The sequence below is a fragment of the Solanum stenotomum genome, unplaced genomic scaffold, assembly GCF_019186545.1.
Source record: "Solanum stenotomum isolate F172 unplaced genomic scaffold, ASM1918654v1 scaffold28252, whole genome shotgun sequence".
Taxonomy (NCBI): Eukaryota; Viridiplantae; Streptophyta; class Magnoliopsida; order Solanales; family Solanaceae; genus Solanum; species Solanum stenotomum.
This window is the reverse complement of record NW_026029907.1, coordinates 19,714-38,870: the sequence shown is the minus strand read 5'-3', so window position 1 is coordinate 38,870 and position 19,157 is coordinate 19,714. Positions and strand designations below refer to the sequence as shown.

Here is a 19,157-nt window from a genome sequence, read left to right as displayed (position 1 = left end):
ACTATGAATTTTCTTTGTTACTATAATCGTTGAGGTTTTGTCATTATAAAAGAAAGGTAGAGTGACTACTTTATTCACCACAAATTTATTCAATGGAAAATTTTAGTGCATCTTTTCGCTATTCTATTTTTCTCATTATTTGCATTTATGGTATGTATTCATCTACAATTAATTTTTCTCATTAACATTTGTTCCAAATTAAATTAATGTATTCGACTAAACTTGTAATTCGTAATCTTGATCTTGCAGGCATGTTGATGATGAAACAAATGAATGGTGACGATACATGTAATGAATGTTTTCCTTCTTCTGTTACTTGTTAACAACAATCACCACCTTACGGAACATTTTGTAAATAACGTTATGGACAACATGTAGTGGGATCAAGGTGTGATGATGAAGGCCTAGGACATTCTACGTGTATTTGCACCATCAATTTATCTTGTCATCCTCTTACTTAGTTATTATTACAAAAAAATTAATCTATTTTAAAAAGAATAAAAAATTAATGAAAGAGTTATATTTTGATTTCAAATTTTCTTGTGTTTGTAATTGCATCGCTCTCTCTTTCTTTTTTTATTTTTTTGAAATTTGGGATTAATGTCATGACCTAGTTCTGAAGCCAAGTAATTTGAATTGAGGAAAATCATAAAAATCACAAGCACTAAGAAAAAAATGTTGATCTGTAGGACTATACCTATATACATTTTTTTTTTGAAATTTACAATATCAATAATTTTTAAAATATAGCCCAAATATAGAAGATATAAAGTTTTAAGCACTAAAATAAATTAATAAATAAATATAAAGCCATTATCCAAGAAATGTGCTATCTTGCTTAGCATACCTCATCCAAAGCTATTTGAAGTAAGGGATTCACCTGCCTGCCTTAGACAGAGCTTTGTAAAGCCTAGTGCTTCGCGCCTTCACTTATGAACTAGAACCATCCCACAGATCATCTTTCAAAACCTGACTTGAAACTCTTTCTTGCCTAACTAAGCGTCAGTAGCTTAGTGCCTCATGAACATTGATTTGCCCTCGAGTAGCTGAACTAGGGGAACTCAAAACTAGCTACTAGGAAAAAAAGACCACTGTTTACATCCCTACTCTATTCGAATAGGGTGAAACGTCGCGGTGACTCAAAAAATAATCAATTGATTCAATTTTAAAAGAATTTTAAGAAAATAAGAATTTTAAAGGAGTCACCACCTAATTTTAGAAAAACTAGGAAACCATTAAGTGATCTACGAAACCATTAGATTCTAAGTAAGGGGTTAAAGTTATTTCGAAGGGAAGGGGTTAGGCATCCTTCGAAATCCACAAATGTGAATCCCGATTGAATTCATTTTTTCAAATTGAGGAGTAGGATAAAATATTATACAAGTATAATAAACATGCAATATACAAAAGTAATATGATAAAACAATAATATAAGAATCGGCCTAAATTTGTCTATCGTCAATAATATACAATAATGAATAAGAGTATAATTCGAACCTAATTTGAATAGCTTCAATGAGAAGCATCTTCGAGGTACCTATAAACACACTTAGTAAAAGTGTTAATAGTAAATAAATAAAAATAAAAATAAATGAAATAAATAACAACTTAAAATAAAAATCCGTCTTACTAACATGAAAGGCCTTGGAAATCGACGGTAATTTCTTCATCGGCCATTTTAAATTACAAAAAATATAAACTTAAACTAAATTTCCGTCTTTTACAATGGGGAGGCCTCCAAAACCGACGGAGAGATTTTCTCATTGGCCATTTTTAACAAACAAAATACATAAACTTAAACTAAATTTCCGTCTTTCACAATGTAAAGGCCTCCAAAATCGACGGAGAGATTTTCTCATTGGCCATTTTACTATAATATTTTAAAACACACAAAAGCATATAGAACCAACAAGAAATAATGCAAAATACATCCAATAAAATGCAAACAACAACGAAATGACAACAACTAAAGCCGTGACACAACTTGATGTAAAAAATTTAGAATATTCGTAACATTATTTAAAATAAATTTTAAAAGAACTAACTATAAACGAGCACAACATCTAATTTAGACAAAGAAAGATCCAAAATAACTTTAAAATAAAGTATGAAAATAACAGTAAATAAATAATATAATGTTATCACCGTTATAAGTACAAATGAAACAAAATCAACAATTAAAAAATAAAAAGATATAAAGCAGCCATTGAAATGAAATAAAAATAATAATAAACTAATAAATCAACTAAAGAATCAGTGGAAGCAATAACAGATAAAGCAATAAACTATTAATTAAAATAAAATAAAGAACGAATTTACAGTCAAAATAGAAATAGAAATGAAATAAAAAATAATAAAAATAAATGAAACAATTTAAATTAAGCCAACATGAACAGAGGTCAACATAACCATAGAAATTGGAAGAGTACTATAACGTTGAAACTAAAACTAAATAAGAATAACTCTTTAACGCTGAATAAGAACATTGTTAAAGCAAACAGTAACATCCAAAGCAACAATTATAAGACATAAAAAATTTGACACAGATATATATAAAAACGTAATGTAAAAAGGGTTACCGGAGTGATGGTTTTCCGAGTAGATCTGGAATGAGACGAAGGATTATTTTGTCGATAATGGAGTTCGAAGCTCGCTAACTTTTTGCTTGAGCTGGTTTGGTTCGGCGGTTATTGTTGAGTGGTGTTGTGATTTACGCCGGCATAACTCGGCCAGATCTGGTGGAAATGCGTTGTTTGCTTCCGTTACCGAAACTTTGAAGCTCCTAGCCGGTCTAAGTTGCTTCCGGTGGAGTCTCTCCAAGTTTCAAACCTCCATAAAAAATGCAGTTTAGAGCTCGACAAGAGAGTTGTATGTGGTTTGAGAGCTTCAAGCTCATCTGATTTTGTTGTTACTTTGAATTGTTCGCCGGAAAAGGAGATCTAATACCTGCAAGACAAACAAAACTCGTAGAGGGGGAAAGAGGAAGGGACTGATTTGTTGTTGGGAACATGAAAGGGGAAAGTGGGTTGGGGTCTTGTCGGAACTCTGGTTTGCTGTTGCTTGGAGAGAGCTGATGGTTATTGTTGTTGGTTGTTTTCAGGCGACTGTTCGGTGGTGTGAACTGGGGGTTTTGGGATGGTGGGTCGCCGGAAAAGGAAGAAAATGAATGAGGGTTTTGGTTGTTGTTGCACCAATGGTGGAGATGAGGTTTTAGGTAGTGGCGGCTAAGGGAAAAAAAATTAGGGTTTTTTCTCTTTGGAAATTTTTACCCATTCTAAAAAATAATAAGTCACCACCCCTTGACCTAATAGACAAATTATTCTTTATATAGGGAGTTGAAAACTACAATATCACTATTTTAAAATTGTGGGTTAAAATTAGCGGTCAATAAAATATCTATGTATGAAATATTATCTATATCAGAATGAATTTTTGGATTATGCAAAATATCAAAATGAATATTAACAAATGTAACAGANATATATATATATATATATATATATATATATATATATAATGAACGTAACTAATGACATGTAAAAATGCAATTTTAAGATTAACCGGTAAAAGAAAAATCCTAAATTTTGATAAATAAGGATAGTTATCGATAAACTTATTTAAAATTATAAAAAAAATTATTTTGAACTATTAAATAAATAAAACTTAAAAGTTACGAATTTTTGAAAATGTTAGGCCAAAATTAGGTGTCAACAACCACTATTTGAACATCGATACTATGATTAAATTACTTTGATACACCATGAAATCATGGATCAATAGAGGAATTAGACACTAATGGTCAAAAGAGTGAAGGGACCACAAATATTTGAAGCACACTTCATAGGCTCTTCACAGGCTCATTCTTCTCCTCCTCCTCCTTAGTCAGTTAGAGGTGTATTCAGGATTTTGGAAAAATGCACTATTATGAAAAATGTATCGTAATAGTGATTAAGAGATTATTTTTTTAATAGAGTCAATTTAGATTTTACTACATTTGGTAGCAAGAGTTCACTCATTCTGTTTTGGTTCCAAGATCCATCAACAATAATGTCACTCATAAGTTATGTTTTTATCATTACCTAAATCTCAAATAGTACAATCTTTACAAAAATTTCAACCTAGAATAATATTTTTCCAAGTACGGCTAGTGGTTTTTAGATGATTATCTATAGTGTTAATATTTGTATTTCTGGTATATTTATTAAAATAAGGAGGGCAGCCCACAAAGTTGTGGGATTTTTATAAATTCTCCAGGTTAGTTTTGAAAGGAAGGCATCATTTTTTAACTTACACTTTTGGATTCCTAAACCTCATCCCCCCCTTAGGTCTAGTAATTGTATCCCAATTTAGGAGATGTAATTTCCTTTTAAAGTGGGTAGTAGACCATATAAATTTTCGTTGTAAGCGATCAATTTGTTTGGAGATGTTATTAGGTAATTTTATATATTGCATAACATGAGTCAGAATATTATTAAGGGAAAATTTTACAAGTGTTGTGCGTCCTGCAATATTCAAGAATCTGATTTTTCATCCTGCAAGTTTTGCTTGGAGGTTATCCAAGATGAATTGGTAGTCCCTTTTTGAAGGTCTTTTATGGAAAATTGGAAAGTCAAGATATTTTCCAAAGGACTCGCTTGACTTTATATTCATATGATTTGATATAACATGCATCCTTAATATTTTGGGAGAAGTTATTAGAGAAAATAATTTTTGATTTAAGGTTATTGATATTTTGTACAAACTATTCACAAAAATTCTCAAAGGTGTCTTTGATTGCTTTACAGTCATTCAGGGTTGCTTTAGACATTAGGACTAAGTCATCGGCAAAGAATAAGTGAGAAAGGAAAGGACCATACGTCGATATTTTATGGGATTTCAAATTTTTACATCGATAATTGATTAATATTATGAAATAAAAATGCTATGCATAGAATAAAGATATACAACGACTCTCTTTGTTTGTCCTCTTGATGGTTTAAAAAACTCAGTTCTTGACTCATTTATAAGGATGGAGACATTACTTGTGCATATGCAAGACATTATAAAGTTTATAATATTAAGTGAAAATTTAAAGTAATGAAGAGTGAATTTTATGAAAGACCATTCGAATTTTTCGAAAACCTTTTCAAGGTCAATTTTCATAACGAGGTTACCAAGTTTCCCTTTCATTTTTTTGAAGTGGTTAATAATTTCTTGTACGATGTGTAGACATTGAAATTTTGAGGATTCTACAAGACGTGTTCAATTCTAATTGGGACTCTAGAAAGTGTGTTCAGTTTCAATTAGAATTCTTGGAGGCTACTCAACCCTAAACCCTAGTTTATGCATATATAAAGGGTACTAAATTCTTTAAAAGGCATCTCAAAATATCCCATAAAACTCTTGGGTAATTTTAAAGATCAAGATCTCAAATATTCCGCAAATTGATGGGGTATTCATATAGAGGTCAAATCTAAATCATCCTAATTCGAGAAATACGCTACTAACGGCCCTCGAATTATGGATAAATCAAGGGAGAGTAGAATCAAGGGAGGAACAGAATTGTACCCGCATATTTATCAATAAAGTTATGTTTCTTCAGATTTTATTTGTGTGATTTATTTATTTTCCATATATTTAAAATTTGTTGCAAACACGATGATAGCATTGTCAGTAACTTGTCTATTTTTCAAGAAGCTCGTCTGATAGGGACATATCAATTTTTCCATAAACCAGTGAGTAGTTGCTAGATTTTATATGACTGGAATTAAATAAATTACTTAATCATTCCCTAAGCTCCTCGCCTATTATTACTATCCAATTATTTCCACTATTTATATTTAATAATTATGTTGCAATTTTTTTGTCTTGCTTTTACTTTTAGTATGTTATATATTTAAATTATGAAAAATATTACTTTATATTTTAAGAGCATATTAAAAAAATTATTTACTAATTTTTTTTTACATGTGCCACATAAATTGATACAATATGAAATACCATGTTATTTTAAATTACATAAAAAAAATACAACAAATCACAATAATTAACAACTTAAACTATTTAAAAATGAGAAGATAGCCACATAAATTAAGACAAATGGAGCAACATATATTGGGTTGCTTAGGATTAGTCACATAATTCTCCGATTTGTCCTTGTACCTCAATTTCTTCGATTTATATTTAGTACCTTCTCTGTTTTAATTTATTTATCTTATTTTCTTTTTAAGTATGTTATGTATTTAAAAATTACGAAAATATAGACTTATAAAATCACAATAATTAACAACTTAAAAAATATATTAAAATTTAGTTGACTCTCGAAATTTCATTCGTGCTAACATAAAAATTGGGACAAAGAGTAACATATATTATTTGATATTTACATTAAAAGTACTATAAAACATAATAATTAACTATTCAAGATATTAAATTGAGATAAATAAAGTAACATATATTGGATCTGTATTTGCACGGGTATTATATTAATAATAAAAGAAAATCGAAAAAACATAAAAATTCTCATAGTCCTTGTTATTAAAAATAACTAAAAACATAAAGTTATTTATTTTTCCTCAAACACGGCCCTCTCTATCTCCATTAATTCTGATTATGCATTCCGCCGAAAGACTAGATTCCGGCCACCTCCCGTCGCCACCGCCGCCGTCACCCGGTCGGAATCTTCCTTTCATCGGAAAACTCAAACCCTTTTATCTTCTATCAATCTTGGTACTCCTATTAGCAATTTCATTCAGTATTAGCAAAACAGATCAGTTCAAAAAACTCTTTTTTCTCAGATCAAATTTGCTGAATCCAACAGTTCAGAAACAAATTTCAAGAAACCCCATTTACACAGCCCCTTATTGTGTTCTATGGATGGCTCCATTTCTTTCAGGAGGTGGGTACAGTTCAGAAGCTTGGTCATACATTTTAGCTTTACATAATTACTCAATGAATAAAAATCCAATCTTTAATTTAAAAATTGAGCAACATGGGGATCTTGAAAATCTTGAATTTTGGGAGGGTTTACCTTTAGATATGAGAAATTTGGCTGCTGAGCTTCACCAAAGAGAATGTAAGTTGAATGAGACTGTTGTTGTTTGTCATAGTGAGCCTGGTGCTTGGTATCCTCCACTTTTTGATACACTTCCATGTCCACCTATTGGTTATGGTCATTTTAAGGCTGTAGTTGGAAGGACCATGTTTGAGACTGATAGAGTTAATGATGAACATGTAAAAAGGTGTAATCTTTTGGATTTTGTTTGGGTTCCTACTGATTTTCATGTGAAAACTTTTACTGAAAGTGGGGTTGATCCATTGAAAATTGTCAAGATTGTTCAGCCTGTTGATCTTGATTTTTTTGATCCAGTGAAGTATGAGGCATTGGATTTAGGGTCATTAGGGAATTCAGTGATGGGGTCATTTTCAAATGGAGAAAAGTTTGTGTTCTTGAGTATTTTCAAGTGGGAATATAGGAAAGGATGGGATGTTTTGTTGAGGTCTTACTTGAAGGAGTTTTCGGGAGGTGATGATGTGGTTTTGTATCTGTTAACGAATCCGTATCATTCTGATAGGGATTTTGGTAACAAGATTGTTGAATATGTGGAGAAATCAGATTTGGAAGAACCGAAAGATGGTTGGGCTAAAGTATATGTAATTGACGAACACATAGCTCAGGTCGATATGCCTAGGCTATACAAGGCTGCTAATGCATTTGTTTTGCCATCTAGAGGTGAAGGTTGGGGTAGGCCTATTGTGGAGGCAATGGCAATGACTTTGCCAGTGATTGCTACAAATTGGTCAGGACCTACTGAATTCATGACAGAAGACAATAGCTACCCATTGCTTGTCGATAGTATGAGTGAAGTCACAGAAGGTCCATTTAAGGGGCATTTATGGGCTGAACCTTCGGTTAATAAGCTTCAAATGCTAATGAGGCATGTAATGAGAAATCACGAGGAAGCTAAAGCCAGAGGTAAGCAGGCAAGGGATGATATGATGAGTAGGTTTTCTCCTGAGGTTGTTGCTGGCATAGTTAGTGATCATATTGAACGTATTATTGATCATACACAATGATAGTTATGTTCTCTTTAGGATCGAGAAGAGTAGATTGTACATTTTACTGCAGTAGTAACAGTTTTTAGTCACTGTTTCTTCAAGGATTATTAACTCTAGTAGACTTTATCTCAGTTTTCCTATGCGTAAATTGAAGAACGATTTTACTTAATAGATGGAGACGACAAAGTTCTGGAAGCTGATGAATCTAAATTTGGAGTGAAAAGAGGTTGTAATAGGGGACAATGCATCAGAAGTTATCCTGAGAATCAATTAACTGGATAGCCTTATCAACACNTTAGTGATCATATTGAACGTATTATTGATCATACACAATGATAGTTATGTTCTCTTTAGGATCGAGAAGAGTAGATTGTACATTTTACTGCAGTAGTAACAGTTTTTAGTCACTGTTTCTTCAAGGATTATTAACTCTGGTAGACTTTATCTCAGTTTTCCTATGCATAAATTGAAGAACGATTTTACTTAATAGATGGAGACGACAAAGTTCTGGAAGCTGGTGAATCTGAATTTGGAGTGAAAAGAGGTTGTAATAGGGGACAATGCATCGGAAGGTATCCTGAGAATCAATTAACTGGATAGACTTATCAACACTCTTATGTGTTCTTAAATGGAGTTGCAGTTAGATAAGTATATAAATTTCTCTGCTAAAACCAGAACTGTGTTGGTAATCCAGTTATGTTCATGTGATGAATATCAACAGCAAATGTCTATTTTAAAGCTTAGAGTTATATCAATTGTTATGATGTGTATTGTTGGTTTGGACTTTCGAGTAGTATTAGAGGAAAGATATGTCACCAATGGACCGCGAGTATCAACTACGGAAGGAGGTAACAGCATTAAAGGGCAAACTTAATCACATCCAACACTGATGGACCACAAGTAGCAACTATTGAAGGAGGTAAGCTATGAAACCTCAACACTGTCCAGTTTGCTTCATTCACTAAACCAGCAATTTTTTGCCCGTTTAGTTTTTTATACAAGTCGGTACAATGAGTTTGAACAGATAATGAGCTGCCAATGTCAAAGCCAGTTGAGTTGATGATACAAATTTACTTGTTATTTTCAAGCCAGTTAAGAATGTCTTGCTTTGATATTGAGAGATATACTCTTTCTTTTGTTTCAAAGTTCCTTCTAGCTGTGCTGATTTTATCTTAGATATCCTTGCATTCTTGTTGAGGGTCTATTGGAGGCAACCTCTCTATCTCCCAAGGTAGTGGTAAGGTTTGCATACACTCTACCCTCTCTAGACACTACTTGTGAGATTATACTGGGTACGTTGTTGTATATGCTTGCATTTCTACGCATTTTCACTGCAGTTTCCCAAAGAGGAGATATAGTTTGTGTCATCACAATAATTGAATAAAAGTCAAATGCATTTTCAACAAATAAACTCTTTTATTTATGAAACATTAGGAACAGCATAATGGAACACCATACCCTACCCCACCCCACCCCAAGAAAAAGGAAAAAAAATGCACAAATAAAATCCCATAACTAGTTCCTGAATCTTGTTGTTTTGTATCCACAAGCATCTTGTTTCATAGCTGCTCTAATTAGAAGATTTCACCACTTCAACTTGGCTGGGAAATACTGCAATCAAAATGTTTGACGTTGGTTCAGTAAAGCAGAACGAAAAGATTGTATGGAACGGTGAGGATTCATATAGCTGATTCCAACTTACTTCGGATTGAGGAGTTATAGTATAAAAGTATTTGCTCTTTACTCAACTAGTAAGGCAAATGAAAATTTACCTTCTCAATGAGGGACATGTAGTAAGGTTTCACTTTCTCCACATCAATCCTAACATTGCTCTTGCTATACAGATCATATTTGCTGTCAATATACACAATATTCAGTCAAACCATATTCTCAACAGCTAATTCTGAAAAGGTCGTCAAGAGAAGCAAGTAAAAGGGCAGCTCGGTGTACTAAGCAAAAGAGCCACAATCCTAAAGAGTGATGTAGGCAATCTACATGTAAACAACTTTACCGTTGCTACAAGACTCCCTTCAAACCAAGAAGCAAGCAGAAGTACAAATTATGTAATTGGAAAAAAAAACTTACCTGAAGATTTGAAGCCATTTCAGGTTTTCATGATCCTCCTCATTCATCAAGTGAGTATATGCCCCTGACTTATGCAGAGCTACATAACAACAGTTCAAGATTAGCAATAAAGTTTAACCATTATATCCGTCAAGTTGTAGGGGTAAGATTTGCATACATCATTACACTAGGTACGTTGTTGAAAACGAAAAAAAAAACAAGTTAATTGTATTGCTTACGATAGAAGGAATGATATCGGATGATGAACAATGCAGCAGATGGAAGAGTAGTTTTATTTGCCTTAGCCACCTGCATGATTACACACATTATGTTAAATCAGATATAATTCTTCATTTATTTTCACTAAATTTGAAAGGTTTTTATTCTGAATAATAAGAAAAAGTGCATACCAAGTACATATAGTCATCATGGCCCCATGACATCACCACATTATTAAGCCCACATCCTTCAGAATAAACTCCATATTTTGTGTTGTAAGATGGATTGTTGTTATCAGGATTTCCCTTTAATTGCTGCAGAATAGACGATTTGAGTAATATGAAGAATGGAACTTCATAACAACAACAACGAACCCACTGTAATCCCACAAGTAGGATTTGAGGAAAGTGGTTTGTACACAGCCTTACCACTCCCTTATACAAATAGAGAGGTTGTTTCTGAGAGACCATAGACTCTATTAAGGGAAAAAGCAAATCTCAAGAAGAAAAAAAACACCTCATGAAGCACAATTGATTCATCAAAAGCACAACCAATTGGAAATGTGTCACCTGTAAAACGTACCAAAATGTCCTTTAATTTTGTATGTCTTAAGCACGCCACATAAAAAGTTGGAATGAAAGAGTTCCCGAAACGAAATTCTTACCAACAACAGCCCACTGAGGAAGCCCTCCAAAGCTAGGAAGCAAAAGAACTTTGCCAAGATCTACAACATTTAGGACAAAAAATTAATCCTTTTAAACCCCTATAAATTTTTTTTAAAATTATTTTTTTCTTCTTCTAAACAAACCATGAATTAAGCCAGTTAAGTGCAACCAATCTTCATTAGGATAATCCTTTCTAATAGCTTCAGCAGTTTGCAACAAATGCTCAATTTGTGGTTCATCCAAATCAGGATCACTATCATCCACAACTTCATTCAAAAGTTCACAACATTCCCATATGCTCATTTCCACTTTATTCACCTTTTCATATTCTTCTCTCATCTTTTTCACCTGTTTAAAATATACGTGCATTAAAATCAAATATGGAGATTTTCTAGCAAACGAATGTCAGACATAAATAAAATCTACTAAGTTGGAACGATACAATCAAGGATAATGAAGCTTTTGCTCCCTTCCAATGTACTAAAAAAAAGTTCTAATTCCAAGATTTTTTTAGTTTATTTGTTTGGAATCTTACAAAATCATATGTTTGGTTAATGTGACTCTGACGATAGAGTTCACGCACTATCTTTTGGCGTTCAGTCTCTGCACTATAATCCCTGCATCGAAGTAACGTTAGGACAAGTCGTATATATACATTATATTAAATTTTATATAATTTCTTGATTGAGAAAATAATGTTATAATTAATTACCTGAATGAATTGCCAAATGCATTATTGCCAGGGACAACAAATACACCATCAGAATTTTCCTTTTTGCTGTCCACTTGTACTCCTAACAAGATCAAGCACATAACTATTAAATCTTTATTTCACAAATAATCATCGAACTATCATTTATCGCAAAAAAAGTCATAAAATTAGTTTGTAACGAAAAAATAACTCAATGATACCTTATATATGTCTTTGAAAATCTATTTAATAAATATGTACCAATTATAAACTTTAGAACCTAATAATATTAAAGGGATAGAATAATGAAATTCATAAAACTCGAATTTTGATGTGTTTAGTGACATATCAAAGAGAATTAACACTTTTTCAAATACAAGTAGTAACAAATTTTTAATAAAAAATTTCAAGTTAGAACATCAAAGCAGAAAGATAATGACTAGATAAATAATTTAAGAAGTCAAGTAACATTGGTAACACTTTTTCAAATAAGTAATGAATTTTTAATCAAAAATCTCAAGTTCAAGCATCAAATCAAATAGACAACGACTGAATATAAAATTTAAGAAGTCAAATAAGACATAAAAAAAACAGAAAAAATATATATACCATGATCAGTTTGGGAAACGAGGAAAGTCATGTTTGACTTTGAATTAAGAAAAAAAGCAAAAATAAAACCAAGAGAATAAAATATGAGATTTTGCTTGTTTAAAATTTTTTGAGAATTAAAAGGGTTTTTATAGTGAAACAAGAAATCCTTTTTAGGTAATAAAATTAGTAAAAATAAAGGTGACTCATCTTTGTGTGGATAATTTTTTAAAAAAAGATAATACATAATGAGTCATGCCAATGTAAGTTTCTTTTTTTAACTGTTGGAAGTAAATTTTTAAATCCTTAAATTAATAGAAATGAAATAAATGTGGAAGGTTGTGTATTTAATTTGGTGATTCACCCTTATGTTGCCTACTAAAAATTTGGGTAAGGTTTATTGTATTATATTTATCTTAATTAACTTTTGAAATTAATGTTGATTATTCTATCTTATCTGTAAAAAAAATTGTTTCTAAATTTTCTATTAGAATAATATAAATAGATATTAAAATTTCTATTGTAAGTTGAATAATAGTGTGCATTTATTGGTATAGTGTAAATGTAAACATTTTTTCTATAACAAAATCAGTTAGGATAACTATTCCTAATTATATTATTCATGTCTATCCTTTAAAGTGCATCTATTCTACATTTATTACATTAAAACTTACCAAAATCTCCATTTTAGACTGATATTTAATTTCTTCAACTATCCAAAAGTATGTGACTAAAAGGGAAATAGCTGAGATTCTAACATATTTTTTTGGGGATTCTTATGGAAAAAAAATTAACCAAATGGAAATAGCTGAAAATCATTTTTCTCCTTTAAAAATAAAACTTCTTCACAAATTTAAAGTATGGACATTTCTCCCTTCTTAGACACAAATCACAATGCATTACGTCAATTGGTAAATAAGTGAAGTTTAATTCTCATCATTCCTTTTTTCCTGTGTAATAAAATTTCTTTTTTCTATAAAAAAATAAAGAGAAAACGAGGTTACAGCATAATCAATAATTGTACAGAGTAGAACAAAGTTTACATATTTATTTCACCAAAACCAGCTATGCTGAAAAACCATATTGAACCTCCTGCCATTATTTTGGCAAATAAAACCTGTTAAGATGTAACGAAAATTTAGAAACACGAAAATATAGTGTACAAAACAACTACTATGTCTCAGTCCCAAACAAGTTCGGGTCAGCTATATGAATCCTCCAAAAGTCGAAGTACTCATAGGTCCTGCCTGACAGCCTGAGTGGTTCAAGCTTTGATCATGAAGACAGAATGATGACTTAAATACAAATTTGCTAACAGAATGGTAGCGGAACAGTGAATATCTAATAAAGGAAGGGTTTAAGATAAACGGACCTCTTAAACTTCGGACTTCAGAAATGACCAATTTCACTACTGAAAATGTTGCGAGAAAACAGATAGAACTTCCCTGTAAACGGGCTTCTTGAAATCCACTGCCTGTAGACAAGATTTTTGGATAAAAGTCAAAATAATAGGAGTTAAAGCCATAAGTCGTTTTAGGACAAACTTCAAAAGTCTAAATGAACACTCACAAGTTCAATAACTTGCTCAGGTGATATCCATGACCATTCTCCAAACTCAGCCTTCTCTGTCCCATCCCCAAGAAGGTTGATTTCTTCATCCTTTCCAGTGAACTTAAATAAGAACCTGGAATTTTTCCACGTAGTTCAGTACCATTCAGAATTAGGTAACAGTAAGAGACGAAAAAGAAAAAAACAATCGGACGCTCAAATGAGGAGTAAATAAGCAGTGGAACTTTATAGCACGATGTCCATGAATCCCCCTGTGAGCCAAAACCAAGTTGTACTGCAATCACTCTGCCACTGATTGTTTATCGAGGAATGCAAAATATAGAGTGTCAAGTATATTTTGCTGATTTAGAAGCACCTACCACTTTTGTGCTTGACCTTTCCAGTCAGATCCCCATTGATGCTTTAACTTTTCTCTAACGTCTGGAGGGAAATCATATGTTACCCAATGAGGAACCTACAACAGATTCAGAACATCACTAACCAGCCTACCGCTACTCAAAACAGGAGATCACATCTAATTAAGAAAAAGGATCTTGTAGACTCGGGTTTCTTTAACTTTGGGAAACCAACTTTAAACTGTGGGAACTCTCATCACAACCCAACAAGCCAAGTATTAAATAACCACAGCCATTTTGTGAGCTGATTAAAGCTCTTTATTCCTGGCCTGCCTTGAATGAGAGGACCAAAGAAATGAAACTCGACAAACTCAAGATTATAGCAGGATCTACTTTTCATACCTCAGCAACAATTTCTGCTGAAGTAACCCCAGTTTCCTCTCTTAATTCCCTGAAGGCAGCATTTGTTGGATCTTCATTGTCATCAACTCCACCCTGATTCAAAAAACCCAGATATGTTTTTCTTTATTTTATTGTAGAGACCAAGATTTTGAAAATGTTACACAGTTCTAACTTTTTCTTTTATTCTAATTTTTACAGAAAAAGAAACACCAAACTTTGAATCTGAGAAAAACTAACATCTTCAGAGAACATGCTAATATTGTCAAATGAAGGAAATTGCATATGAAGGTTTCTAGGAATGTCAAACCAGAACTGAACCTTGAGATCTTTAACACCACCAACAACATATCCAATGTAATCCCACAAGTAGGGTCTTGGGAGAGTAGAGTGTATGCAGACCTTACCCTACCTAATCGAGATAGAAAGACTATTTCTAATAGACCCTCAGCTTAAAATAAAGCATTTCCAGGCAGTTTAAAAAGGAGAATATAGAAATGAGAGCAGTAACAACAATGAAATAATGTGAAATGGGAGCAGGTCACGACACACAACGGAAAGAACAATAATGCAAATAAAATGATACGATAACCACAAAAAAAACACATATGATAATCGAAATCGAAGAACAAGAAACTACGAGAATAGTGCTAATACCACCGGTAAGAAAGAAAGCCCAAGTACAACCACCAAGCCTATCCCGCAGGAAAGCAAAAGAACGCTCAACTACCAACTTGCCTTTTATCCTATTTCGAAACCTCCAAATCTTCATATCTAAGGTCATGTTCTTGATAAGCTCAAGATGTGTTAGGTCCTATCTAATCACCTTCCCCAATATTTCTTTTGATCTACCTCTACCTATCCTAATGTTCGTCATTGCCAGATGTCAACCTCTCACATCTCCTCACCGGGGCATCTACAATTCTACTCTTCATATGACCAAATCATCTCAGTCTCGCTTCTCTCGTCTTATCTACCACGGAGGCCACTCCTACCTTATCCCAAATATCTTCATTCCTAATCTTATCTCTCCTAGTATGACCACACATCCACCTCAGCATTCTCATTTCCACAACTTTCATCTTTTGAACATGTGTCTTGATTGGCCAACAGTACATCCCATACAACATATAGTCAGTTTAATACCCTTAAATTTTGGAGGTACCTTCTTATCACACAAAACCCGAATGTGAGCCTCCATTTCACCCATCCGCACCAATACAATGTGACGTTGTGGTCAATCTCCCAATTGCCTTGAATTAAAGACACTAGATACTTGAAACATCCTCTCTTAGGAATGCCCTGAGCATCAAGCCTCCCTTCCACGCTGACCTCATGTGTAGCATCACCAAACTTACATTCTAAGTATTCAATCTTGGCCTTGCTCAACCTGAACTCTATAGTCTCTAGAGTTTGTGGCATTATAAATGTTATTTTATGGGTATTTATGGCATTATAAATGTTAAACCCCATTTACACTTTTATTGCCAAGTTTCAAGGATTCATGTTTACTGGAACCTCTCATAATCTCTTCTAAACATTTACATTTGTTGAAATTTATTACCGAAACGTGCACCATATAGGTCATCTAAGCTTTTGCTAAGTGTCTCACATTCAAACCGCAGGGGAAGCTGAATAGAGGCCCTTTCAGTTTGTTCAAAGGCGCTATGGACGAGTCACTAAAGGTTGCCGTAATGATTTGTTGCCTCCTGATATAGTCTTGGGAAATCCTAATCTTATCAACTAGCTATTACGGTTGAGTTAAGTCCAGGATTCCTTTTCTTAGCATGATATCTAACCAAACCCATCTCAATTCTTGATTACCTATATTGAACCCCATGTTATACTATCCACCCACCCTATGTCCAGTATAGGACAAGCAGGGGATGTTGAATATCACATATCAGTTGACAAAGTGGGTTATGACTTCCTTATATAGGATATGCTCTTGCAAAAATGCAAGTTAAGGCATAGGAAACGTTTGTGGTCCAGCCCTTCCTCGGACTCCGCACATAGAGGGAGCTTTAGTGCACCGGGCAACCTTTTTATAATGGTCTTCACAATCCTCGTGTCATGAGCTAACTTTTGAAGCAGAGTAGAACCAAGGTCCATTTCCTTAACAACTTTCAACTCACAACAAGTCTTATTTGTTTCATTATCCCAATAGATAATTGATAATCCAAACTTCATGGGAAAAATTACTGGACTAGAAGAGACCAGTACTACTATAGTCGATCCTATCATATTGTCCTTCTCAATTGAATTACATTGTATTTGACCAAAACTTCTTTTCCTCATCGGTTCGTTGATCACTATAATTTAATCCACATGTAATTAAAGAACGATTCTTGACTCTTCTCGGACTTAGAGGGCCTATTAACACTACCAACTTCCATGAGAAACACATGGATTATGTTATCCGCATGTCAAATAGTTCATAGTAGATTACAGTAGTAGATTGTGGTAGGAAGTCAGATATAACTAGTGGGACATGATAGTTAAGTTTAAACAGTTGCTATGTTTTAGTGAGGATTTTGGGTTCATTCTCTCATCACACAACCATCCATATTTTAGCTAATTGTTACCTCATCCAGACATGTTCTTAGCGAGTTAAGAGTGAATACTATTTTACCTCTGTGACAAAAAATCATTTGATGCATTAGGCCAAAATTTGATGTTATGCAAAGGTATTTAACTGGACAAGGTGTTCAATATGTTGGTTCAAATTATGAACAAAAGTAGAAAACAATATTAAAGTGATGGTTAAATAGTTATCTTGATGAATATGAATGGACTATCAAAGATTTAGAATGCCCCAAAATGTAATATGTGTCATATAAATTGAAATCGATGGAGTACTACTCCTAATTTCCCCACACACCATACAAAAGAAATTCAAATACAACTTGTGGGGCGTATCGATGGAAAGGAAATTACACATGTCAAATGGATCAGAGAAGGTAAGATTCCCCTACAAACAATTCGAGCTAAAATTGATTATTTCTCTTATACAGGTCAAACTATCTATGGAGTTTGGGCATCAAAATTTGGATATTTCTAGTTGAGAAATAATTTTACTACCTTGACAAGTTTGTAGTGGAAAACCTCAACGACATAATTAATCCTTTATAGGCACTCACTGAAGATTTGGAACCCTCAGTACAGTGTTCCGGGTCCAAGATACTAACTTACACCCATACATTCCAACCAAGCTACTTAGGATTTAGCTCTAAAGATGAATTTACGGTTAGCCGGTTACCTTGCCCCACCCCTAACCAGGAGCGAATCTAGGGAGGTCGTGCAGTTCATAAGCCCCTTTAGAGATAGGGTGACTTTCTTGTGGTAACAGTTGTGAATGAGTAAGTAAGGGGAGGCAACTAAAGAGCTAGCGAGACTAACCGCAATTTCACTGGACAGTGTTCATCCGAACCCCGTAGCAAAACATTACACTATATATAGGGTCAGGTTTTAATCTTTTTATGTATATACCTATAGATTTTGAATCCCCTAAACACAAAAAACACAGGACTAGGAGGTTGAGATAGCTGTTCCGGAAATTCAAAATTCACTTTGAGATCCCAAGTTCGAATCCAGACACTACATTTTTATTTTCCGAATCCCCTAAATGAAAATTCTAGAGCACATTCAACAATTGAAACAAAAAGAACGAACGGGAACCCAATTGAAATCTACATTATTTACCTGCGGCATTTGCCAAGCACTAGGTATATCAAGCCTTGAAGCAGCAAAAATCTGCAGAATTTAGATTTGCAAAGTGAAATTAATTAAAGAGCATACACAAAATACACAAATTACTTAGGAAGAAGAAAAAACAGACCTTTTTATTAGAAGGATTCATTAGACAAATGCCGACGTTTCTTCGATAACCTTCAGGTGGGTTCTCCATGGTTGATGACGGCGGCGACGGCAGTGAAGCAAAGGAAGCTGTTTTGCGGCGTAGAACAAGTGGCAAAGCGGTAATTTGGTAGGATTTGGAAGGGCAGTGCGGGAAAGGAGTTGTGTTGAGAGGGACGAGCTGCAATGGAAGACGAGGAAGTGGAAAGTTAGAGACGATGGATCGGCAAAATAAAGCCATCAACATAAGCCAAAAGTTTTTTACCAACTTTTAAAGATTTAAGGGTGTGTTCGGTACAATGAAAAATGTTTTTCTAAATTAAATATTGAAGTATAATTTAGACATATATTATGAACTCGAACCTAAACTCATGTTCCAACCCAATGCATGATCCAGCCTTTGATCTGACATCTACCACGGACCCAACCCCGACCTTGACATGAGACTTGAATCGAGATCAGACCCCAACCCTGACATCTAGCCTAAGATCCCAACCCCGAGTTAAGGTCGAGGTTTTGGTCTTGTGCCAATTCAGGGTCGGGTCTTGTGTCAATTTAGGGTTAGGTTCCGTGTTGGAGAGGGTCAAGTTAGGAAATGAGTCAGAGTAAGGTTTCAATTCGAGTTAGGGTTGAGTCTCGAGGGGTAGGGGGTCTCAAATAGGGTGATCCTAGGATGAGTCCCAAGTTAGTTAGGTGCAGGGTGGTTTACGTTACGAGGGGTTAGGGTTGGGGTGT

General features: G+C 33.7%; 3 protein-coding genes across 4 annotated transcripts; 1 reads left to right on the top strand and 2 right to left on the bottom strand.

Annotated features, from left to right (window-relative positions):
* The first annotated feature begins 6,549 nt into the window (after positions 1-6,549).
* On the top strand, positions 6,550-10,425 carry LOC125851618 (uncharacterized). Of its 2 annotated transcripts, none has more exons than XM_049531385.1 (3): positions 6,550-8,263; positions 8,582-8,956; positions 9,882-10,425. In XM_049531385.1, the coding sequence occupies exon 1, from the start codon at positions 6,592-6,594 to the stop codon at positions 8,053-8,055; it is 1,464 nt and encodes a 487-aa protein (XP_049387342.1). In that variant the 5' UTR covers positions 6,550-6,591; the 3' UTR covers positions 8,056-8,263; positions 8,582-8,956; positions 9,882-10,425. The 2 variants fall into 2 exon arrangements, with proteins under 2 accessions (XP_049387342.1, XP_049387343.1); XM_049531386.1 differs by having other exon boundaries at positions 8,582-9,708; positions 9,882-10,250.
* Positions 9,434-11,798, bottom strand: LOC125851631 (probable inositol oxygenase). Its single transcript, XM_049531403.1, has 10 exons — positions 11,698-11,798; positions 11,521-11,602; positions 11,129-11,333; positions 10,985-11,044; positions 10,837-10,889; positions 10,512-10,634; positions 10,341-10,410; positions 10,123-10,201; positions 9,810-9,891; positions 9,434-9,648 (listed from the first exon to the last, which is right to left on the bottom strand). Exons 1-10 carry the CDS (start codon positions 11,796-11,798, stop codon positions 9,622-9,624), a joined length of 882 nt encoding a protein of 293 aa, XP_049387360.1. The 3' UTR covers positions 9,434-9,621.
* Positions 11,799-13,171: 1,373 nt separating this feature from the next.
* Positions 13,172-18,684, bottom strand: LOC125851611 (nudix hydrolase 26, chloroplastic). Its single transcript, XM_049531379.1, has 7 exons — positions 18,406-18,684; positions 18,270-18,320; positions 14,571-14,663; positions 14,193-14,287; positions 13,834-13,948; positions 13,637-13,738; positions 13,172-13,381 (listed from the first exon to the last, which is right to left on the bottom strand). Exons 1-6 carry the CDS (start codon positions 18,667-18,669, stop codon positions 13,673-13,675), a joined length of 684 nt encoding a protein of 227 aa, XP_049387336.1. The 5' UTR covers positions 18,670-18,684; the 3' UTR covers positions 13,172-13,381; positions 13,637-13,672.
* Between the last annotated feature and the right edge of the window lie 473 nt (positions 18,685-19,157).